General features: G+C 43.9%; 1 protein-coding gene across 1 annotated transcript in view; it reads left to right on the top strand.

Moving 5' to 3' along the window:
- The window catches only part of itpr1b (inositol 1,4,5-trisphosphate receptor, type 1b), a gene marked incomplete at its 5' end in the record, with an annotated part of 94,949 nt that overhangs the window by 12,326 nt on the left and 57,414 nt on the right, over positions 1–25,209 (top strand). The window contains 19 exons of the mRNA XM_080000045.1: positions 997–1,112; positions 1,228–1,314; positions 2,181–2,339; positions 3,343–3,441; positions 4,316–4,399; positions 4,497–4,643; positions 5,190–5,285; positions 5,394–5,438; positions 6,736–6,890; positions 17,161–17,260; positions 17,349–17,509; positions 17,782–17,923; positions 18,009–18,167; positions 18,613–18,785; positions 19,217–19,336; positions 19,710–19,901; positions 21,673–21,924; positions 22,334–22,475; positions 22,598–22,751. Of these exons, the coding sequence (XP_079856171.1) occupies positions 997–1,112; positions 1,228–1,314; positions 2,181–2,339; positions 3,343–3,441; positions 4,316–4,399; positions 4,497–4,643; positions 5,190–5,285; positions 5,394–5,438; positions 6,736–6,890; positions 17,161–17,260; positions 17,349–17,509; positions 17,782–17,923; positions 18,009–18,167; positions 18,613–18,785; positions 19,217–19,336; positions 19,710–19,901; positions 21,673–21,924; positions 22,334–22,475; positions 22,598–22,751 (2,583 nt within the window). The remainder of the gene's footprint in view (positions 1–996; positions 1,113–1,227; positions 1,315–2,180; positions 2,340–3,342; positions 3,442–4,315; positions 4,400–4,496; positions 4,644–5,189; positions 5,286–5,393; positions 5,439–6,735; positions 6,891–17,160; positions 17,261–17,348; positions 17,510–17,781; positions 17,924–18,008; positions 18,168–18,612; positions 18,786–19,216; positions 19,337–19,709; positions 19,902–21,672; positions 21,925–22,333; positions 22,476–22,597; positions 22,752–25,209) is intronic.

Here is a 25,209-nt window from a genome sequence, read left to right as displayed (position 1 = left end):
CCGATCGAAACCATCGATCTATTCCTTGTATCTCGAAAAAGTAATTGTCTCGGAGAACCAAAGCAGTTAATCCCGCTCATCTTCTGAGTTCACCTGCTTATGCGCGGTGCCGTTAGTCCGAGATAATGCTGTTGGTCTATCCCAGATTTAGATTTTCACCTTGCCCTACTCACTCACCGACCCCCGACCGCCGTCCCCCGTCCCCCCACAGGGATGCCTCTCGTCTCTCCTCTCCCACTGCCCCACTTTCTCTTTCACACCCTGTTTGCCTCCTTCCTTTGTTTCCGCAACTCCTCTGTTACTCTAGCCATCTCTCTCTCTCTCTCTCTCTCTCTCTCTCGCTCTGTCTAATCCCTGGACGGCGTCATCTTGGTTGGCCGCATTTTCAGTGGAGGCTTGCCAGTGCGGCTATTTTTACTACTGTCAAAGCTTATTAGGTCTCCTGTTGTGGCTATGTGATGTATACATCCCGTACAGGAGAAGCCACGGAGATACGCGCAAAGTAGCGTCCCGCGGAGGTAAAACTCCCAGAGGTCAATGCCACTGTAACAGTCACACAGGTCGTTTTTTCATTCCAAATAACACTTATTTTCCCTGTAACTTTCACCCTTACCTCGCTATGGTTGATTTTTTTTCAGGTAGGGGTAAGTATAGGGCTGGGCAATATTGACTAAATATCAAATACGATGATAATATGGGGGATGTAGATATTTGAGGCATTGATTACAACAGTCTATGAAGTTCAGAAAATGTTGTCATTTTACTGTAATGCAGCCTTAAAGAGCCTAACGACATATTTCAACAACCAAATTCCCAGACGATAGTCTCATACTACAATATCGATATTATAACGATATGTCACCCGGCCCGAGCTCAAAGTATTAACATACACGCTCACATGCCAGAGAGCTCAACTGAGGCCTTTGTGCACTTGATCTTTTTCGTAACTTTCTTTCGACTGTTCTCATTTCTTCCTCACCCCCTTACCCCCCTCAGACTGCCTTTTCAAGCTGTGCCCCATGAACAGATACTCGGCACAGAAACAGTTCTGGAAAGCGGCGAAACCTGGGGGCAACAGCACCACCGATACGGTGCTCCTCAACAAACTCCACGTAAGTGTCGAGGAGTCGCTCCTGCTACACCCGTGAATTTGGACTTGGATAGTGTTTGTAAATTGACTTTGTTCCCTTCAATTCCGACCATTCCATTCCGGGTCTCGCTTTACAGCACGCCGCCGATTTGGAGAAGAAGCAGAACGAGTCAGAAAACCGCAAGCTCCTCGGGACAGTCATCCAGTATGGAAACGTCATTCAGGTACGACGAAGAGAAGCCGTCTCGGCCTGGTGGCTGCAGTGGCACCTGGCACTGCCGTATAATGTCACACCGTCCGCTTGATTAGATCTGGCATGGATCTGCTGGATCGGCTGACTTGGGCCTTGTCTCACTCTCTGCTTGGGCACCGTATTATCCAAAGGCTGAAGGACGTTCTCACCGATGATTGTTACGCGGAAGTGCTTTAGCGGGTTGATAAGGAACTAACCAGCTACTTGCCCCTGTACCGTCCTAAAATAGAAAGCCATAACTAAAATTATATTGGATTCAGTTCAAATTCAGTTTACTCGTTGTCAACAGGTTTGCTGTAGAAATGCAGGATTGTTTTCAAGAGCTTCTGGGGTTTTCTAACTCTGCCACATTATTATTATTATTTTCTTTTAATATCTTTGGGTTTATTACACAGGGGCAGCACAGCAAAAGTGCAATCGTGTCTTCATTCTCTGTGAGCACCAAAACTGCACTTATTAAAGTGTCTAAAAGTGCCTCGGTTTTTTACCAGTTTGTGGGTAAGCTGCTTTCGCTTTGAAAATTCTCAGAATGGTTGGTTAAATGGGTAAAAATTTAGCTGCAACAGAGGTCATGGGAAAACATTTAAGAACAGCGAACAAATTCAAGTACCCCGAGTTACTGACAGGAGAAAACGGACCTCAAAAGCGCCGTAATGAGGAATGACATTTTAGGAGGCTGGCTCCCTCGGGTCCTGTGACCCAAGTCCGACTGATCATGTCGGGCGTCTCTCTTTTGCCCGCTGGCTACCAAAACACTCTCTTTCTCATGTAAAAATAAACCATTGTGTAAAACTAAAGACAATTGAATACATTGGCATGACTGTCTGTTTCATTCAGCTGTTGCACTTGAAGAGCAATAAGTACCTGACAGTGAACAAGCGGCTGCCTGCGCTGCTGGAGAAAAACGCCATGAGGGTGACGCTGGACTCGGCCGGCAACGAGGGCTCCTGGTTCTACATCCAGCCCTTCTACAAACTGCGCTCGCTGGGAGACAGTGTGAGTAGAGGAGAGCCCCTGTGCTTTCAGCAGCGAGCTTTAAACACAACTTCAGTGCACCGAACGGGTACCGAGTGGCACACCATGCCGGGATATGCTCAGTGTCTTGCTGGCACGTTACATGTTCGACTCGGGTTGAAGGAAATCTGCTGACAGTGTTAAAATGTCACCTCCTTTGTTTTATTTAATCTATTTCATATTTTTCTTTTGCACCTCCATTGCGATATATAGCAACTGATTTTCACACCAACAAGTCAACATTTCAAGCTCGTTAAAGCGCTACCTGACGGGGAAAGCAGGATGTGAAATGGCTGTGGGTGGCCTTTAAGTTCCATTAATTATTGGGGCTTGATTTATGGGGAACCGCTAAAAAGACACATCTGCATTTCTGAAAATAAAGGATGAAGGAGAAACATTTTTTGATTCTGATGAAGAAAACAACAATTTTAGTTTCCAATGCCAGCACCGACATTTTACAAACGTACACAACACATACTTCCATAACTTAGACACAGACCTGAATGTTTGATTTAAAATACTTTTTTTTTTTTTTTTTTTTTTTTTTATCAGCTACAGTCCATCTTGCATTCTTATTGATAGCTGACTAGTGAACACTGGGTTGCAGACATCAAATCAAAATAAAATTGACACTCCCATTATTGTCCATGATAAATGACCAGTGAGCTCCATCATTGTCCTGCTATTAATTGCCAGTGACATATTCTAATAACTTTCACACAATTTTGCTCGCAATATTGCCCCTAGAGTCTACTGGGCAGCAGACATGAGTCTATCAATATGTCACTGCGATCAATCTTCAGGCACGCCTACCAGATCTAACAGCATTTGAACAACGTTTGAAGGGGAGGCAACTTGAGCAACTGCTATGCATATGATGACGTTACTGGTAGAAAGTCAAATAAAGTATTCTATTCTTCACGGGAGGACATGTATTATTCACTATTTCATTACAGTCTTTTTTTTGTTCTTTCTTCTTAATTAGGTGGTGATTGGTGACAAAGTTGTCCTTAACCCTGTAAATGCTGGACAGCCACTGCACGCCAGCAGCCATCAGCTCGTGGATAACCCCGGTTGTAATGAGGTACGTAGTCACCTGGGGTTGTGTGTGTGTGTGTGTGTGTGTGTGTGTGTGTGTGTGTGTGTGTGTGTGTGTGTGTGTGTGTGTGTGTGTGTGTGTGTGTGTGTGTGTGTGTGTGTGTGTGTGTGTGTGTGTGTGTGTGTGGGTGGGTGGGTGGGTGGGTGGGTGTGTGCAACCAAATCCACTGTAACTTCCCTAATTAATCACTCAAAATAAGAGATTAGGATGACTTTTTCATCATCTTGTATTTTTAAACATAGCCACACACATCAAGGAGTTAATTTTACAGATTGTGTATTTGCATTCCACAATAATATTAATGCCCTTCCTGCCAACCTGAAAAATACAATATCATCATGGATTTGGGCCAGTAGGTTTTGCAATGAAACTTGATTTGATGGATGGATAGCTGGATGGATGGTTAGATGATAGATACATGGATATTTTATTCATCCCCAGAGGGAAATTGTGTTGTCCCAATAGCTCAAAAAACAGAAGCCAAAATAATAATTAATGAAGCAATACTATGAAATTATGAAAAAGAAAATAGCAAGATATGGAAAAAATATAGAATGTACAATAAACCTGACAGTAAACTCTATACAAAGCATAATAATAATAAAGAAATAAAAAAAAGAAAATGGCAATATACAGTATGGAAATATATGGCAAAATACACTAAACCTAATGATAAACAACAAATATAATCTAAAAATAACAGTAAAACGATATTCAAAATGGATGATAAAAGAAGATTAAAAAATAATTGTTGAGGATAGTTGATGATTAGTGATTAATTTATGATTATGATTATATTTATGATTATGATTATGATGTTTTTATGCTTTTGGCCTCTGCTCTCTCTTCTCCCTTCCAGGTGAATTCGGTGAACTGCAACACCAGCTGGAAGGTGGTGCTCTTCATGAAATGGTGCGACAACAAGGAAACCATCCTCAAAGGGGTATACTCTTACAAAAAAGAAAACAAATTCACAACACAATCTGGAACTCTGAGTGGGCTGTATTGACCGATGACGCACTGCTTTTTGGGGCTTTCAGGGCGACGTGGTGCGTCTGTTCCATGCAGAACAGGAGAAGTTTCTCACCTGCGACGACCACAGGAAGCAACAGCACGTGTTTCTCAGGACAACGGGCCGCCAGTCCGCCACATCTGCCACTAGCAGCAAAGCACTCTGGGAGGTGGAGGTGAGCTGTTAGCCTAGTAAAACCAAGTTCAGACATATGCACTTTGTTGCAATGAGGACATAGAAATGTTTTTTGTATTTAGTATTATATTAAGCGTCTTGTCTCTATAAAAGTGGATAAATTTTTTATTTCAGAAAATAAAATAAAAATAATAAAAATAAAATAAATAAATAAATTAAATTAATTAAAATATTTTCATATTATATATATATATTATATGTATATTTTATATATATATATATATATTTTTATAAACATTTTTTATATATTTATATTATTATTTATGTCATAATACATTATTATTATATTTATATTTCACCTTTTTATTTCTATATTTTACATCATATTATATTTTTACTTAAAACTATGTAAGACAAACTAATAGAAGAAACTATAAGAAATAATTATACTTTTAATGGTTATACTTTAATGCATTGTTTTTGCATTAATTTAATGCCAAAGGAATAAAGAAAGTCATCATTTGTTTCCATTAAAAATCGGTCAAAAATGTCATGATCGAACATGCCATTTCCCCCCTTCCGCCAGGTGGTCCACCACGACCCGTGCCGGGGAGGGGCGGGCTACTGGAACAGCCTGTTCCGGTTCAAACATCTGGCCACGGGGTGGTACCTGGCTGCCGAGGTGGGTGAGGTGTGTGGGCCTCTCTTCGCCTCTTTTCAAGTATTCCCATAGTTGGGATGACTACAATGTCCGTTTGAAATAAGAGGGTCTCTGTTTTTTTCCCCCCAGGTGAATCCAGACTTTGAGGAGGAGAACGCTGAGCAGCACTCATCGGTAAGTCATCCACCACCACCACCACCACCACAACCACCTCTACCCCCTCCACCCATCTTTGCTTTGCAGTGTCGCCTGATTGTGCCTCAACTGCTCCTTTCTTTTCCTCCCCCTTCCCTCTCTCCCAGGTTGTGGACTTCACACCCTTTAACTTTCAGGTACTGTCTAATTATCTGTGCTTTAGCCTCGCAAATGTCACTAGAGCTGAACTCTGTCGACCTGACAATGTATTGTGTGTGGTTCCTCCCCTTGGTGGTCGGATAAAGCCGCCTTTCATCAGTGAAGGATAATCGCCTTCACTTAAGTTTCATGTGCCCTGAGTTCATGTAGTACAGGGATGTCGAACATAAGGCCCGCACGCCGGATTTGGTCTGCTGAGGCGTCCGTTCCGGCCCCCGGGATGATTGGGGGGTACACAAGGATTTTTTTTTCCACATATTTTTAGTTATCTGACTATTTTCGGTTTTGTATTTTTTATGTTTTGGCTTCTTGTATATATATATGACAATTTTTATTAATTTTTTTACTAAGCTTAACCCTTTTTATTGTTTTTTACTGTTTTTGAAACTGTTGAGCTTTTTTTAATGTTAACCATCTGTGAAATGCACCAAACCTCACCAGAACAAATTCCTAGTATTTGTAAATATACCGGGTGGAATAAACTGATTTGGATTCTGATTCCAATTCTGAATAGATACTGCTGAATACTGCTGAATCGATAGCACTTTATTTGAGGTCTATTGATAAGATTTTATTTTATCTACTCAGTCTTGTCCATAAAAGACATTTCACTGCATATATGTATGGACCTATGTATATGTATGTGACAAATAAACCTCTTGAATCTTGAATCTTGAAAATGAAAGAAAATGAAACATCAACGTACGTAAATGCACATTACAGATGTGAGGGCATGTGGGGCTCGAGATGTGAGAGCACTAAGAGGAGGTTGATAAAAAACTGTTGATTTCATATGCTTGATTCCAAATTCATCAGCCCAAAATAGCATCTAAGATTAACATTGACACCCCTGATGTAGTAGAAGAGACGCTTGTGCTTTAATTGTGAGTAATAACAGTAGATTACCACAGGGTGTCAGCATGGCTCTTATCTGAGGCATGTGATACTCAATCGCCTCTAAAGGGCAGTGTTGCACAGATGATGAGAAGAGCTCCTGCTACATGTTGACGACTATTGGATCACTGGTTCCCTCAGTACAGTCATTAAATTTTTTTTTTTTGTGCTGCCTTCAGTGTACATCCACTTTACACAGCTTTTGCGTTTTGTCGTTGGGCAGCTGGATGCCGACCATGAAGCCCTGCGAGCGCGTCTGCGCGCTCCCCAGGAGAAGGTCATGTACACCCTGGTACCTGTGCCCGATGGCATGGACATCTCCTCCATCTTTGAGCTGGACCCCACCACCCTGAGAGGTGGGGACGCCATGGTGCCCAGGTGATCTACACACAGACACACACAAACACTCAAATGGGTATGGGTGCGGTGGCACAGTAGGTCCTGGGTTCCATTCCCACCTGGGGCACTGTTGGCACCGTGCTCCGGCGGGGTATCTCCCGAGTAGGGGCCTTTCTGTGTGGAGCATGTTCTCTCTGTGCTCACATGGGGTTTCCTCCTTGTAACATCAATAAGGACCCCCACCAAAAACACGCAGAACATCGTCTGACCAGCTATGGACACTTGTATGTGGTGCCCGGGCACGTCGCTGTATGCTGTGCACTGCAGCATAGAACAGAGAAGTCATCTCACCGGCCACCATTTGAAGCGTGTGTGTGTTAGTCGCCGCATGAGTGCATGTGTGGTGTGTGTGACAAATATAGAATCTTCTTCTTAAAAAAATAGCATTGCTTTCAACTGCAAATTATGGTTAAAAGTTACAGGAACTTCATCATGTTCATGTAATTGCTGCTGCAACTCTGGAATTTTCTTTTGGGGGTTAATAAAGAACCTTTATCTTTTATCTTTATCTTCAGTATAAGGGTCCTATAGTGTTAAGGCTCTATCAAATGCTTACCTCCCCCAGCCACTCCTTCAAAACCACACACACACACACACATACACACACACACACACACACACACACATTATACTCGATGTTCAAGATATTGCACAATTTTCTCTTCTTGTATTGAGGAGACATCCACACATTTATACATTAACACGTGTTTATTGTCATTAATAAATTATGCTGACGGACAACGTCGGCATGGGAGTGTGGCTAACAGTCCCTGTTGGTATCAGTGGAACCGATGTCAAAACAGTGTTAGATTTGACAGAGTGACAACCAGCAGCAAAGGCTCATTTTTAAATAGATTGATATATCCTTTTGTACACCTAGAGGTATAAGGTCTTGCACCCCTGCGACCCCGCCCCCTCAAACCTGAGGATTCGAAATCCAGGGCCGCTTCTATATAAAAACTAGGTTGTAAATATAGAAGCAAGACTTGTTGTAAATGCAGTGCAAGGCAGTAAAGCTTGTTTCACATCGAATGCGTAATTGTATCTGTTGCTGTCAGATGAACTGCGTCTTGAATTTCACTCGTTTGCACTTGCTCGCTTGGATTTACCATGTTCCATGAATGAGAGTTTAAAACGCCCTTTATATAGTCCTTACAAAGTGCAAATTATGTGATTTATTGTGCGATTTGTAATGAGACAACCAACGTTAACGTTAATATCATCATAATTTTGAAATGCATGACTTATTTATTTTGTTTTAAGCCCAGTTCCACTAAAAACTTGACCAACATCAGTTCTGCTAATACTGTCGGACCGAAACTTGTCTCTCCATAGGAATATGCATGGTCTTCCGGTATGTCCTCGTCGTTTGCCATTTTAGGTTTGAAGCACACTCAAGACCCCAGTAGTTGCACATGCGAGTCCAGCCAGGTCTGAGGTTTGGAATCGCTTTGCGAAAAACCTCAAATTGCACTGTGCAAAGTATGTGGGTTCAACACATAGTACCACAGTCAGCAAAATAAAAGTCAACATCCGCTCTGCAGATATTAACTACCCCTATCTCCTCGTCGAGTCTGAGGTTAGGCTGATGTTGATCATTAACTCGCATGCCAAGATGCATGCTGTAAATCTCAAGGCTGTCTGCTACTTCCAGAAGTGCAAACAAACATTACATTCTAAAATTATAATTATAGGAGGCCGAGTGATTAAGCAAAGTGGTGAATTGCAATATAAAAGTGCAGGAATCATTACTTTCAAGAGTGCGGTAAACCAACATTCTCTTACATTAATATGCCCTTAATACTGATAATTATAATAAACAAAGCGCAAATATTGTCAAATAGTACATAATGGTATGTATCTATTATAATTATTATTATTATTAGGTGTCCAGCCCGAAGGGGCGGGAGCCCTATTGTTTTTGTTCAGAACAAAATGGTGGTCGAACTGTCTGGCGCTCAGAGGCCCTCGTACTCACAGACATGAATAATAGTTGTCTTTGGGACAGTCTAGACAAGCTGTCGCCCAAGTTTCATCCACATCGGCCAAATTTGTGTTTTTTCACCCCTCTTAAGGTCACGTGAACACATTGTAGACTACTCATTGGTCACAGATAAGCGTCACTTTCTCACTGTGTCATCATTGCGTGACATGGCACATCCAGAACCAACTTGTAGGGCGCCCCGCAGAGGCAGCATCTCAGGTTAAAAAAAAAAAAAAGAATTTTTGTTTCATTCAATTAGGAAAATAAATACATCTATGATGAAAAAAACCCCAATCTGTTATTATTGGTTTTGTTTGGAGAAACTGGGAACGGCGATGCGTGGGGATCGCTCTGATCGCGCAGCAAGATAGATTGGAGAGCAAATCAGATCATGTTCGGGCAGGATCCGGCACAATTAAGCTCTGGTTATATTTCAATTTGAATTGTAGTTTGTTATATCATTAACCTTAGTTAATTATTCAATATTACTCATGGACATGGTTGAGGTCTCGTTAGAACTGAGACGTCTCAGACATCTTCAAGTTTGGGCCAAATCGATCTACATTTGGAGCAGGAATTAGTAAAAAACTGTTGCAAATATACCGGAAGCTGAAGAACGGGGCATACCTTGATTAGTTTGTGGAGTAGGGCACTTTGTGACAATATGAAGGAATGCTATATAAGTCCAGGCTTCGTCTCTGGCGCTCAATCGCATTCGGAGAGTTGCACTGTGTAGACCTGGTTGCTTTGCGCAGTAGTTATGCTTGTTCAGAAGACAGACCGGAGGAGCCGATGTGGCGTTCAAATAAAACTTGGAAAATTATCACTCGTAACTCATTTCAAATAACCTGGAAAACTGTAATACATACCTAACACAACTAAACTGGACCCTGTGTATTTCTGCCTGCAGCTTTATTTAGATTCATTTTTAATCTTGCCATTTTTTGGGCAGTAAACCAAAAGTATCTGGTACAAGACAACCGTGTAGACATGGTTGAGGTCTTGTTAGAACCGGGATGTTTCAGATATCTCGGTGTTGATCGATATCGATGTCCATTTGGAGCAGAAGTTAGTAAAAAAACTGTTGTAATTTTACTGGAAGTAGAAGAACGTTGGCGCAATTTGATTTGTCTCAGAAGCAGGGCACTTTGTGACATCTCTCGGAAGTCTCTCAGAAGGCATTCACAATGACGCGTGACAGACGCCTTGAGCCGATGCTGTGTTTAAAGGAAACTCGTGCTGCATTTTTACAAAACCCCGAAAAACTACACGTCCCAGTCACAGAAAGCATTTTCACACCGCAGGTAGTTTTAAGAACCTTTGGAGGAACCGTCCCTTTCTTTTGTATCTGCACTGAATGATCCGAAAAAATATCGTAATTAGGGATGTAACAGTATACCGTTTTAAGGTATACCACGGTATCAAGCAACCACGGTTTTGAACCGTAAGCCTTTCCCATAATACCGTGCCCACAGTATAAATTTATGTTGCAAAATTGAAGATGTAAACTTTAATTCCCCTCAAGATTCAAGAGGTTTATTTATCACATACATATACATACTTTCATACATATATGCAGTGAAATGTCAATGCAACGCACCCGGTGATTACACACAATATGTACTGGACTGAACACAGTACCTACCTAAGAATTTCTACTTGACTAACTAAGTGATTCCTAAAACGTAATGCAGTAAGTCGAATACTATAGAGTAAAATAAAAATATATAGAATAAAATAAAATAAGAACTCAGGGGAAATGCAGGGTGGGGGTACAAAATAGATAACGGGAATAGGCTTATGTATATAGGATAGACTTTTGTATAGGGATAGGCTATTTATGTATATACAGATATGTGCATTAAAATGGCATGTGAATAAAGTGAGGTCGTGTTTGTGAGATACACAGCACAGTATACAACAGTACAGCGTGGCAATACAGTAACACCGAACAACCCAGAACAGTGACACAGTATACAGTACAGTGTGCTACATAAAGTACAGAAGGTAGTGGAGCCTATGTGTGTGTGGTTCAGTGAGGACCCCTGGTGAGGTCAGCGTTGACAGTTCTTATGGCTTGTGGGAAGAAACTCCATCTCAGTCTCTCTGTTCTCGCTGCTTGACTACGGAGGTGCTTGCCTGACCACAGCAGCTGGAACAGTCTGTTGTTGGGGTGGTGAGGATCCTTCATGATTGTGCGGGCTCTGCTGCTACACCTCCTGTTGTACAAGTCCTTTAGGGAGGGGAGTGTAGTTCCAGTGGTACGTTCAGCTGAACGCCCTCTACAGGGCCCGCCTGTCCTGAGCAGTACAGTTCCCAAACCAGGTAGTATTGTTGCCTGTCAGGATGCTCTCCACTGCTCCAGAGTAGAAGGACTTGAGGATCCTCACCGAGACCCAGAATTTCCTCAGCTGCCTGAGGTGGTAAAGACTCTGCCTCGCCTTTCTCACCAGAGTGTCTGTTTGTAAAGTCCATGTTAAATCCTCTGTGATGTGGACTCCCAGGTCCTCCCAGCTCACCTTATGTTGCCGCTGCACAGTAGCAGACGGCCAAATGTTGTAATAATCCATCCAATGAGTAATTTCGTTAACCGCCTCGTTCCGCCTGAACTGCATTTGGCCGGCTGCTACTGCATAGCGGCAACATAGGATGAGGTGTTAAGTTTACACTATGCAGAGTAAAGATGCCCGTTCGTGGTTCCTGACGTTCATATATGGGCCCGACACCGGAAATTTGTCGGTGTGGCAGTTTCGCTTACCACGCGCCACTTGGGTGGCGCATTCATGGGACCTCTGGCACAGAGACACAGAAGACAGGGGTTGTAATCACCAGTTTATTGTAGAGAGTGGGCCAGCTGCAATTAGCCAGAAGCAGATAGACACGTGTCACTACACAGGCTCCTATCCTGAGTGTGTGTGTGTGTGTGTGGGGATTCCACCTGCTGCCTGTTAGACCAACCAACGTGCAACAGGTATGCAGCCACTCTGATCCCAATTACCCAGATCAAGGTCAGGTGTGGCTGCTCAAACCACACCGTCCCCACACACCTGACACCAAACTGAGGCCAGGGAGAATACCCGGCCGAAGCCTACCCCACCACCAAGCAGAAAACAGAAAATGAAAAAAACAACAACTAAAAAACAGGCTCTGAAACCAGGTTGCTGTACCTGTAAAGGACAGACTCTGACGCAGCCTTCCTATACCTTATATAATAAAAACACCAGACAGTAAAACAGGGTTCCCATACCTCAAACCAACATATGTCCAAAAGGAAGTTAACTGAATCCACTTCCAGGGGACCTGGTTTCACGGAACACCACAGTCGACCGGCTTCCTTCCCCCAGTGTGACGATGCAGACTCCCCTCCTCGCTTCCGAGGCGTGGGACCTCAAGCTGCTGTGTTGGCTGGTGAAGGCGTGGCCAGTCATGGCTGTCGCAGGGCCTGCTTCGAGAGGTGGCCTGGCTGCTGGGCTGCTGGATGGTCCCGGCGGTGGCTGCTGGGTGGAGAAGCTAGCTGCCAATGGTTACCTGTGGTGGTTGCTGTGCCCGCTTCTCCCCCGGTCCTCCGCCGGACACCCTAGGTGCTGCTGCTGCCAGTCGGGAGAGGGTTGGTTCTGGGGCCGCCCGTTGACCCACTGGTGGCCTCAGGGCGTCTTCGGACCCTCTGTGTCCCTTCCCTGTGCCGGAGAGTCCCTGTTCAGTTGCCAGTGTGGCATTTTCGCCTACCACACGTTCAGGGACCTCCGGCACAGAGACACAGAAGTTGGGGATTGTAAACACCTGTTTATTGTAGAATGACGACCAGCTGGAGTTAGCCAGGCGCAGATAGACATGTGTCATGACACAGGCTCGTATCCTGAGTGTGTGTGGGGATGGGGGTTTTATCTGCTGCTCATTAGACCAACCAACGTGCAACAGGTATGCAGGCACTCTGATCCCAATTTCCTAGATCCAGGTCAGGTGTGGCTGCTCAAACCACACCATCCCCACACCACAGTCGACCACGACAAAATCAGGTCAAAATCGGGCTGAATTTGTGTAGTCTGATCCCGGCATTATGGAAACTCTGAAAACTGTAATACGTACCTAACAGAACTAAACTGGACCCTGTGTATTGCCGCCTACAGCTATATTAATTATTATTATTATTATTATTATTATTATTCAATAATAATAAACATTTTTGCATATCACAATTCATACAGGAGATGCAACTCAAAGTGCTGCACAGAAAGAAAATGCAAATAAAATGAAAAATAAAACACACAATAGAAATACAAAGTGTGGTTTAAATGTATATACACCAGCCACATCATCCAAAGCCACAAGATTCAAACCACTGACAGGTGAAATGAATAATATTGCTCATCTCGTTCCAGTAGCATCTGTCAAGTGGTGGGATATATTAGGCAGCAAGTGAACAGTCAGATCTTGAAGTTGATGTGTTGGAAGCAGGAAAAATGGACAAGCGTAAAGATAGACTTGAGATGAGCGACTTTGACAAGGGCCAAATTGTGATGGCAAGATAACTGGGTGAGAACATCTCTAAAACCCCAGGTCTTGTGGGGTCTTCCCAGTATGCAGTGGTTCGTACTTACTGAAAGTGGTCCAAGGAACCACAACTGGTGAGCCAGCGACAGGGTCATGGGTGCCCGTGGGCTCCTTGGTGCGCGTGGGGAGTGAAGGCTCGTCCGTCTGGTTCGATCCCACAGAAGAGCTATAATGCAGCAGAAATTGCAGAAAAAGTGAATGCTGGCTATGATATAAAGGTGTCATTGCTGCGTATGGGGAGTGCCCATACTGACCCCTGTCCGCCGCTGAAAGTGCCTATACAATGGGCACCTGAGCGTCAGAACTGGACTATGGAGCAATGGAAGAAGGAAGCCTAGTCTGGTGTATCACGTTTTCTTTTACATTGTGTGGATGGCCAAGGTAAGGGTCACATCGGATCGAGCATCTGTGCATGTGCTGAAACAACAAGCCCGATCCATGGGGCCCCCACCTCACAACTTACAGGACTTACTGCTTATCTTTTGGTGCCAGATACCACAGGGCACCTTCAGAGGTCTTGTGGAGTCTATGCCTCAACAGATCGGCACTGTTTTGGCGGCAAGAGGGGGAGCTAGACAATATTAGTGGTTATTCGTGAAGGGTTTTAATGTTGTGGCTGATTATATATTTTGTATAATCAGTTGTACATCTTTTTTTCTAAGTCTGTATCACATCTTTACTTGGATATGACACATAATGAGAATTCTGTATTTTTTTGTTGTTTTTTGGGACTTTTCATAACATAACATGGAGGTTCAGATTGTCTTACAGTAGAGATTGAACAGAATCTTAATATTCTGCTGTTTTCCAGATACTTGGGAAAGATGCTAAAATCCACTCATCCGAGGCTGATAAACATCAGAAGCCAGATTTAAAAAGGCAAACAAGCAAGCAAACACACCTGAGACCTGTGTAATGACCCCACTAAGTCCTGCTGTTTATAAGAAAAGTCAAATGGGGAAGAGATGAGTTTCAATGTTTTGGTGTATTTTTCTGGCGTGGCTTTGATCATCCTGATAGTTGTACGTGGCATCTGTTTTGGTCGTGTGTGTGTGTGTGTGTGTGTGTGTGTGTGTGTGTGTGTGTGTGTGTGTGTGTGTGTGTGTGTGTGGGTGTGTGGGTGTGTGTGTGACCTTTATGGTCTGGTCAGAGTTGCAATGCGTGATGGTATGGTGCGGTAGTCAGGAAAGTCCCAGAACGATGACAAACGGGAAATCACCGTGACCAGGCTCAGAAACTGTTGACACAGTGTGTGTGACTGAGTGGGTGTTGTAGACAAACCTTCTTTATCTGCTCCTCTGCCTTTGATCGTGATGCCGGTTTAAAAAAAGAGAACAATAAAAAATAGGTGTGGTGTAGAATTCAACACGTTGACATGATGACGCACAGATTGATAGATATACAATAGATAGATATACAGTAGATAGATATAGATGGATAGGTATACAGTACATACATACTATATATAGATAGATAGATAGATACAGTACATAGATAGGTGCATCAAAAGACGATATTGATATAGATATACTGTAGATAGATAGATTGCAACAGCTCAGATTGCAACAGCTTTTTGATACAAGCTACAACAGCACCTTGTATCAAAAACAATAGGCACTAATGGGAACAAACAATAGCATAAAAATATAAAAATTGTCAATATCTGGGGGGAAAAGTGAAATATACAATTGTGGCAGTACCGCCTGCAAAATTCAAGATTCAAGAGGTTTATTCATCACATACATATACATACTTTCATACATACTATATGCAGTGAAATGTCAATGCAATGCACCCGGTGATTATGCACAATAAGTTCTAGACTGAATACAATGGCTACCTAAAATTTCTACTTGACTAACTAACAGATTCCTAAAACGTAATACAGTAAGTAAGTCGAATAATAAAGAATACATTAAAATAAAGAACTCAAAGGTAATGCAGAGTGGGGGTACCAAATAGAAATAAAGGGAATAGACTTATGTATATGGGATAGGCTATTATGTATATAGAGATATGTGCAGTAAAGTGGCATATGAATAAGGTGGGGTAGTGTGTGTGGAGATACGTATACAGTACAGTATACAACAGTACAGCACAGCAATACAGTAACATGCCACGCAAGTGATGTTTTCAGGGAGCTCTGGCACAGAGACCCAGACGATGGGGTTGAGAAAGCGCAAGTTTATTGTAGAAAGGGCGTTTGATAGAACAAGCCCCGGAGCAGATAGACAGCAGGTCATGACAAGGGCCCCTCTCTTGTGTGTATGCGGGGATGGGGGTTTACAGTACCTGTTGCTGGTTAGACCAACCAACGAGCAACAGGTGTACAGCCACACTGATCCTGGGCCCAATTACAGTACCTAGATCCAGGACAGGTGTGGCTGCTCAAACCACACCATCCCCATACCACAACAACAAACCGCACAGTAAACTGGACAAAATAAGCCTGAAAATTATTAAATCAAGCGTTCTAAACATGAGAAATGTAAGGAGTTCAACAGAAAACTGACAATAAACCTAAAAACCAAAGATTAACAGTAAATATCAGGTATAGTGGGATTTTTTGTCACGGCAGCACAGCGTTTCCCCTCCTCTTCTCAGTGTGCTGAGGACGCCATGTGCTCACAGACTTAGAATTGTACATTTTACACCTGTCGCTGCAGCGTCTGATCAGGTGATCAGATAGGGTGTGGCATGTCAAAGGCTCCATTGTGTGTCCAGTCAGCAGCTGCCACAAGCTTTCTCCACCTCCTGCCCCTGCCCAAAGTACCTCCTCCATTTTTGGGGAAGACGTAGGCAAGTCGTAGGTGTGGGGGTTATAAACAATGTTGAGCCTGTGAGTTTCAGTAAGTGATTATATAACGCATGGCCAGTTTCTGCTGTCTGTGCTGAGCGCCTGAGTTACGCGGATATAGATAGATGGACCTACACACACACACACACACACACACACACACACACCCACACACATACGCAGACATGCAGAGGGATTAGGGGTGTGTGTGGGAGAGACGTGGAAAGCTGATGAGCCCGGCGCGTACTTTTCATTAGTCAGCAGAAATCTTAAAGCGTGCCGGGAATGAACGGTGACGCCGCTAAGCTGTTTCCAGCTGAGGCCAGAGTTACCACTGAAGGGTTCACGGGACATATGCGTAAACAAGGCCCGAAATGGAATATACCCCGTGATAACTACTGTGAGCCAAATGCAAATGTTTACATATACACAACATAGATATTGGTTAAACGTGGATCGAGCATAGTGTACCAGACCGAACTGAAAGCCTATTCAAAACACGGAGGGCGAATTAAAAATTATTCAAATTTTAATAATAAAAAATATTTTATATATTTATACAAAATAATAATATGATTTAATTTAATTGTCTTTTGTTAATTTTATGCGACATGGTATACGCTTATAACAGTGTAATAACACATGCCCACATTATGAAGAAGAGAGTTCATTTTCCTCAATCTAAATGCCTGAAAGGCTCCAAATTTGCATTTTATCTGCAGCATTTATTAAAATGGCTTCAAATTGGCTTAACGTCGTCTCTAAAATTTGCCCTTCAATTTGCATGGAGACGTGATTGTGGAATCGAAATAATTTTTACAAAAACATTGTGATCAACTCACACTCGTGATCAGAGAATAATTGAATAATCACGATAGCTCTAATTATAAGATGATTTAAATATGATTGTGTTTCAGGAGCTCCTACGTGAGGCTAAGACACCTGTGCACCAACACATGGGTCCACAGCACCAACAACCCCATCGACAAGGAGGAGGAGAAGCCTGTCATGCTACGGGTTAGCCCCCCCGCCCCCATCATCATAAACACCAAGCAAGGTTGTTTTTACAATGACAATTACCGTGAAATCCTTTGCTATTTGCCAGATCGGAACGTCGGCCGTGAAAGAAGACAAGGAAGCTTTCGCCATCGTGCCCGTGCCTCCTGCTGAAGTGCGGGACTTGGACTTTGCCAACGACGCAAGTAAAGTGTTGGCGTCCATTGCTGGCAAACTGGAGAAGGGCACCATCACGCAAAATGAAAGGAGGTGTGGACAGACGTTGGAAGAAGTCTTTTGAACACGTGTTACGGCGCCACAGTAGAGTTTGTGTGTTCTGCCCTTGTCTATATGTGCTTCCTCCCGCCTACAAAGGCTGTTTGTGACCCTACTGTACGATGGACCGGTGGACGTTCAGGGTCTCTCCTGGCCTTATGCCCCCTGTCAGCCACCCATCACCGATTGGCGCATTATGACTTAAAGACTTTGCCTTTTCTTGTCAGGCACACGCATTGAGAACCCACCATGCTGCGTTTCTCCAGGTTTGTGACCAAGCTGCTGGAGGATCTGGTGTTCTTTGTCGTCGACATCCCCAACAGTGGCCAGGACGTCCTGGAGATCATGGTCAACAAGCCCAACAGGGAGAGACAGAAGCTGATGAGGGAGCAGAACATCCTCAAGCAGGTCGGCTTGAGAAGCCTCCATCCGCCAACTGATCCACTTCTGATGGAGTCGCACGCTCTTATTGCCAAATTGTTTTCCTTTCCAGATCTTCAAACTTCTTCAAGCGCCCTTCACAGACAGCGGAGACGGCCCCATGCTGCGACTGGAGGAGCTCGGAGACCAGCGCCACGCTCCCTTCAGGCACATTTGCCGGCTCTGCTACAGAGTGCTGCGCCACTCCCAGCAGGATTACAGGAAGAACCAGGTGAGCTCACCCGATGGACAGTTGGAGGATGGCATTGAACTAGGATGTTGAGTTGTTGGGGGACGTGATCGAAGGGGAAAATCAATCAATCACTGTCCTGTTATGTCAGCACTAAACTAGAACGGCTCACACATCAGGTTTTAAGATATTACCCGGAGCTCAGAAAGTCTTTATGGTACTTTATTACCCCACATACAACTACAAAGTCCTCTTTAAATGAAGTATTTGCTTCCATTAAGTCAGCTCCAGGGTATGGTTTTGAACTTTGTTGCTGCTGTTAGCTTTCAGAATATTTGGGTAGAACATGTAATGTCTACATGTGACAACAATCACGTGGGATCAGGGGTAAAAACTACGAGATTGGGACGGGAACCCTCTACCTACAACCTCATTTTTAAATGTTTTTCATCAATTTTGATTTTTTTCGCCTTCTTTCGGCATGCAGGAGTACATAGCCAAGCAGTTCCGCTTCATGCAGAAGCAGATTGGCTACGATGTGCTGGCGGAGGACACGATAACCGCCCTGCTGCACAACAACCGCAAGCTGCTGGAGAAGCACATCACTGCTGCAGAGATCGACACGTTTGTCACCCTCGTGAGGAAGAACCGGGAACCCAGGTAAAACCAGTGAGGCAGGGCACTTTGGGGTCAGAATTGCTTTCTGAGAAACACAACCCCCCCCCCCCCGTGTCAATTTATTCAAATGCATGCGGACGGGGTTTGAGTGGAGCTGTTTGTGCAGGACCTTGGCTCTGTTTGTGATTTGCTGACACAGCGTGGGCCGATGTTGACTTTGAGTTCTGTCTGAGTGTCGTTGACCAAACGGGGAACCGGCCCGATCCAGAAGTCTGGATAAATGGGGCCTTTACTGATTTTTTTCTATTTTTGATGGTGTTAAAGTTAGACGCAGGTTCCCAAATAGGCACCGATCCACCACCTTCCCGTAGCACCCGTCATGGGATGAAGGTAAACACAGGCATCCAGGCCTGTATGTAACGGCTTCGGCCTTCTCTAAGCTCCGTCTTGTTTTGTGTGGTGTTTGTTTCTAGGTTCTTGGACTATCTGTCGGACCTGTGCGTGTCCATGAACAAGTCTATCCCTGTGACTCAGGAGCTCATCTGCAACGCGGTGCTGGACCCGATTAACGCAGACATCCTCATCGAAACTAAGTAAGCTCCTCTATTTCATTTGGTGTTGTTGGTGAAAGTAGGTGCTCCTCACTTAACGACCGAGTTCCGTTCCTAGGACCAGGTCGTCAGTGAATTGGTTGATTCACGGTAAGGGGCCGTGGTGATTGCGAACGCTAGTGTAGTGAAAACTGACAGACTGCGGGAATGAGACTGAGACTGAGAACGGTAGTGCGATGAGATGCTTGACTCTGAGACGCCGCGCACGCAGCGCGCATGCCGCGGTATTGTAGGCAGCGTACAATACCGTCTGGTCCGAAAGCTGGTTGTAAGTCCGAACGATCGTTAAACAGGTAGGTCGTTAAGTGAGGAGTACCTGTATAAGTTGTAAGCCGCCATTCCCCCCCTCCCCCAGGCTGGTGCTGTCGAGGTTTGAGATCGAGGCCCCGGCTAATGGAGAGAATCCGGTGGAGGCGGAGGACGAGGAGGAGGTGTGGTTGTTTTGGAAGGACAACGGCAAGGAGATCCGCAGCAAGAGCGTCCGGGAGCTGGCCCAGGATGCCAAGGAGGGCCAGAAGGAGGACCAGGAAGTGGTTAGCTACTACAGGTCGGTGCCATGCCCTTGGTTGTTGATGCAGGCCCACAAACGCCCCAGACAAACAGACACACTAGTGCTTTCTCTGTATGCTGTGATCTAGAGATCTGGAGAAATTGTGCAAGAAAACCATGATTCCCAAATTCCCTGCTAAATGTTAAGGAGATAGTATAAGGTAGCACCTCATTAATCCCAAGGGAGATGATGATTGTGATGATGATGGTTCTTGTAAAAATACTTGTATAGTACATCAAATATAGTAATGAAGTGTCCAAATACCAGAATTTTACAAGAATATCTTTCTATTAAATGGTAAATGGACTGCATTTTATATAGCGCTTTTCCAGTCTTGCGACCACTCAAAGCACTTTACAATACACGCCTCACATTCACCCATTCACACACACATTCATACGTCGATGGCAGCGACAACCATGCAAGGTGCACACCAGCTCAGAGCACTTTAGGGTTCAGTGTCTTGCTCAAGGACACTTCGACACGCTGCCAGGAGGAACGGGGGATCCAACCAGGGAACCCTCTGATAACTGGACGACCCGCTCTACCTCCTGCGCCACCGTCGCCCATTACATGAATGAACTTCATTGAATTGAACTACATTAAACAAATCCAAAAATATAATAGTATTCATTGTAAGATATCCATTGATCTTTAAATATCAAATGAGACTGCCCCCTGGACTTAAAAGAACCGTCACATTCAGTATACAGTATATTATTTTTATTAGGGGTTCAGCCCGCAGGGATCCCCCACGGATTTTTGTTATTTTCCTCAGAATTTTTCAGGCTTAGACTATCTGGAACAGAACAACTGCAGAAGCCATTGACACGTTTGAGGTGTCGTTAGAACTAGGACGTCGCAAAAATCTCGTGGTTCAAGTTTCATCCATATTGATCCACATAATGTATGAAGCAGAAATTTGACCCAACCGACGAAATTTGACCCAAAGTAGCCGAACGTTCGTGCTTCACAGACACGCCAATGTTCAAAAACTATCATCAACTAACGTCATCATCAAATGTATTATAAATGTGCAGGTTGTGGTTTTGAATGTTCATTTGCGTCGTGCATGGTGTGCAGTGTAGAGTCCATCGTTCTGTAGTGGTTAAAGGTTACAGACTAAGGGTGTATGTGTGTGTTTATGTACCGTCCTACGTGCTGGATGTCTGAGCGGCTGTTTGGTTGATATTTTATCTCTTTGGTCTTTTTGTAAAAACGAAGACACTGTTTTCCTATATAACCCTGTGTTAGATGGGGTGTTGTGGTCCTCCTTACTTTGCTGTATTTGAAAACCCCCCCCCCCCCCCCCCCAAAAAATGTATCCACAGAAACTCGTCCCCACGTTGAGTCCACCCGACTGTGGGAGTGAATGATGCCTTCATGTACTAGGAACAAATCGGATAACTAGAACCCGTGAATTGTAATTACTCACAGAAAGACGTCAAAATTTTTCGGATTCCATGGAAACGTAATCTAACGGCAATTTAATCCACAGGAAGGCGGCACCATTAAGTTTGCTTCCCGCTTCCTGACGCCTAGCTGTACCCTGTCTTTTGCTGTCTGCAGCTATATAGATTATTATTATTGGTATTATTATCATTATTATTATACACAATAATAATAATAATATGTATATATTTGTATATATATAATATGTATTATCATAATATATAATATGATTATAATATAAAATCACAACATACTATATAATATTATATAATTATATGTATTATATTATGTTATTGTAATTGTCTCCATCCCTCAGGTACCAGCTGAACCTCTTTGCCAGGATGTGCCTGGACCGCCAGTATCTGGCCATCAACAAGATCTCGGGCCAGCTAGATGTGGACCTGATCCTGCGCTGCATGTCTGACGAGGACCTGCCCTACGACCTGCGCGCCTCCTTCTGCCGCATGATGCTGCACATGCACGTGGACCGTGACCCCCAGGAGCAGGTCACGCCCGTCAAATACGCCCGCCTTTGGTCGGAGATCCCCTCCAAGATTGCCATAGATGAGTGAGTTGGAGCCATGGCCCGCTATGCCTAAAGTTAGATCATATTTTTAGCGACACTCATTTGTCTGTGTTGTGGGTTGTGTAATACATAAGCATAAGCATTTGGAAATGTAGGAAAACACAGTGTAAGATTTAAAACGTGTTTTGAGACCTCAAAATACACAATAACACAACAATACAATATTATTTAAAATGTAGGTAAAAAATACCTTATTACCAAGATTATCAAGCCCTTTCGTAATTATTCGCAAGATTTTTTATTATTGTTTATTTAAATGTGTGGCTTGCCAAAGAAAAAAGTGTAGGCTAAAAGTTGTATTGCTAATATCCAGGCTGTACCATATAAATCTCCTTCGATCTTATTTCTTCCTTTTTTCTCCCATCTTTAATTTCTTTTTTTTTTTTTTAAGCTACGACAATGATGGAACCACAAGAGATGAGATCAAAGAGCGCTTTTCGCTCACCATGGAGTTTGTGGAGAACTACCTTCGAGAGGTGGTGTCTCAGAACATCCCCTTCTCCGACAAGGAGAAAAACAAGCTCACCTTCGAGGTAAAGTCTCCCAGGAGGCGACTTTGAAAGACGAGAAGCCAATCGGGTTTGAATAAATTATAACAAAAGGTGCATACTTTACATACTTTTCAATGTTTAAAAAAAAAAAACAATTTCCACAGGTGGTGAACCTGGCACGAAACCTCATCTACTTTGGTTTCTACAACTTCAGCGACCTGCTGCGCCTGACCAAGATCTTACTCAACATATTGGACTGTGTCCATGTCAGCACCATCTACCCCATAGACAAGATGGAGAAAGGAGAGGAAAACAAAGGTTGAACCATAAACAAAGCTGCTCTTTTTGTTTTACCAAAGAGTTAGGGCTTGGTAGACGGACTTTGGACCATTGGAACAACATCAAACTTTAGTGCATGATCTCATGTTTCAAAATTCAACAAAATACAAGTGTAAGATTCTGGAAGGAATCAGAATTAAATAATGTTGTTCGATTTTTATGTTAGTGCATTATGTCAAATAACAACTTAACAGCTGGTCAACATCAACAACTTGTGTTGTTAGTGCATCCTCAGGACAACAACATAAAGCTAGTGAACCTCAACAGAAACAAGATTAGTTAGTCATAGCTAAGATAGGATCAGGTATTCAGGGCTCCCTGAAAGAACAGGGTGTTCAGGTTTTACTAGAAGTGTGAGTGTCTCTGCAGAGTGTAACGAGCTGGGAAGCTTGTTCCACCATTGGGGCACCACGTGTGTTTGGATTGAGAACTCATTCCACGCAGTGGCGGCACCACCAGCTGCCGCGCATTTGCAGACCTCTGTGAGCGGGTTGGGGCGTAGGGCCTTATCCGTGATGCAATGTATGTGGGTGCGGATCCAGTGACTGCCTTATAGGCCAGCATCACGGATTTTAACTTGATGCTGGCAGCTACAGGGAGCCAGTGGAGAGAGATGAAGAGAGAGGCGTGACGTGCACGTTTTGGCTGATTAAAAACCAGGCACGCTGCAGCATTTGGAATCATTTCTAGTGGTTTTGCAGTGCAAGGTGGTGGACCAGCCAGTAAAGCTTTGCGTTAGTCTAGTTGTGAGATGACAAGTGCCTGGACAAGGCGCTGTGCCGAGCTCTCTCACAGGTACCATCTGATCTTCCTGATGTTTTGTAGAGTGAATCTGCAGAATCAGGAGACAGAGGATATTTGATCAGAGAAGGTTAGCTGCTCAACAATCACTACCCCGAGAATTCTAACCTTGGATGGTATTAATGATGACGAGCCGGGCTCAACATTGATGTGGTGTTAAATGGTTGGACATTTGCAGAGTTCAGACTACATGATTCTGGCCTGATTTTCCATTTACCGACAGGTTCTTAGAGATCACCAAGCAAAGCCCAAGATCGGAGGCAAATCATAGCCCACTCCCGTGAGCGACGAGCGTGTGGTGTGAACTGCTCACAACGTGATCCGACCGCTCGCCGAGCGCTTGCCGATGGCTCACAGACGCCGGCGAGGGGTCAAGTAGGTTTAATATCTGGTCGTGTCGGGCTCGCCTCGAGTGACGCACAGGCTACAGCCAATGAGAGCAGACATGGAGTGAGGGGTAGGGGAGGAGTCGAGAAGGAGAGATGGGGAAGACATGAGTGCACGGAGCAGCAGCCAGAAATACACAACATACCTATTTTACTTTTCTTTCTAGGTTTCTAATATATTTCTTATTTTAATTCTGCTTTTATTCGTGTTTTTTTTACAGTGATCAAGAATCTAATAAAAAATAGATAATCCTGTCCCACGCATAGTATCATGTCACTTCTGTGTTTTTGTGACAAAACGTCGCTTTGAGAAAGTTCTTGTAATGTGTGATCCCTGTCGCCGATCAGTCATGTAGTGTGCAAACCACAAGACTTCAACATTCCTGATCACAAGACAGAAAGTTGTCAAGTGTGGACAGTACATCGATCTGACTACTTTGAAAGTCATGTTGTGTGCCTATGGCATTAATGGGATGATGAGGAGTTCTCTCTTTGAGAGATTCAGTTGGAGATGGCGTTTCTTCATCCAGACAGAGATGTCTGAGAGTCATGCCGAGATTCTCGCCGGGGTAGTGGTATCCCCTGGAGGAAGGGAGATGTAGAGCTGGGTGTCATCGGCATAGCAGCGGTAGGAGAAACCATGCGGCTGGATGACCTATCCCAGTGAGGAGGTGTACAGTGAGAAGAGAAGAGAGCAAAGCACAGATCTCTGTGGTACAGGGGTTTTTACCTGGTGAGATTTGCACACCTCTCCCTTCCACGACACCCTATAGGATCTCCCTGAGAGGTAGGACTCAAACCATCGGTGTGCAGTCCCTGTAATACCAAGATCAGAAAGACTGGACAAGAGAGCATGGTGATTAACAGTGTCAAAGGCTGCGGATAAATCAAGTAAAATCAGAACAGATACTTCATGGGCAGCTCTTGATGCCCACAGAGTGTCCACAACCGTCAACAGGGCAGTCTCAGTGGAGTGACCACATTTGAAGCCAGACTGGTTAGGATCCAACAGGTCATTCTGTGTGAGAATGAGATAAGTTTGTTTAAATACATGTTCACAAGTGTTGTGGATAGAAATGGCAGAAGAGAGACAGGTCTGTAGTTCTCTACTTGTGATGGGTTTAGTGATTGTTTCTTGAGCAGTGGAGTTACTCGAGCCTGTGTCTGGGAATGTATCTGTCATCAGTGATGTGTTGATGATGTGTGTGAGTGAGGGTATGAGGGTGGGAGAAATGGCCTGCAGAAGGTGA

This window comes from Zeus faber, assembly GCF_960531495.2.
Source record: "Zeus faber genome assembly, chromosome: 5".
Classification (NCBI taxonomy): domain Eukaryota; kingdom Metazoa; phylum Chordata; class Actinopteri; order Zeiformes; family Zeidae; genus Zeus; species Zeus faber.
Note: the sequence above shows the minus strand (reverse complement) of the source record. Positions and strands in the feature narration are given on the sequence as shown.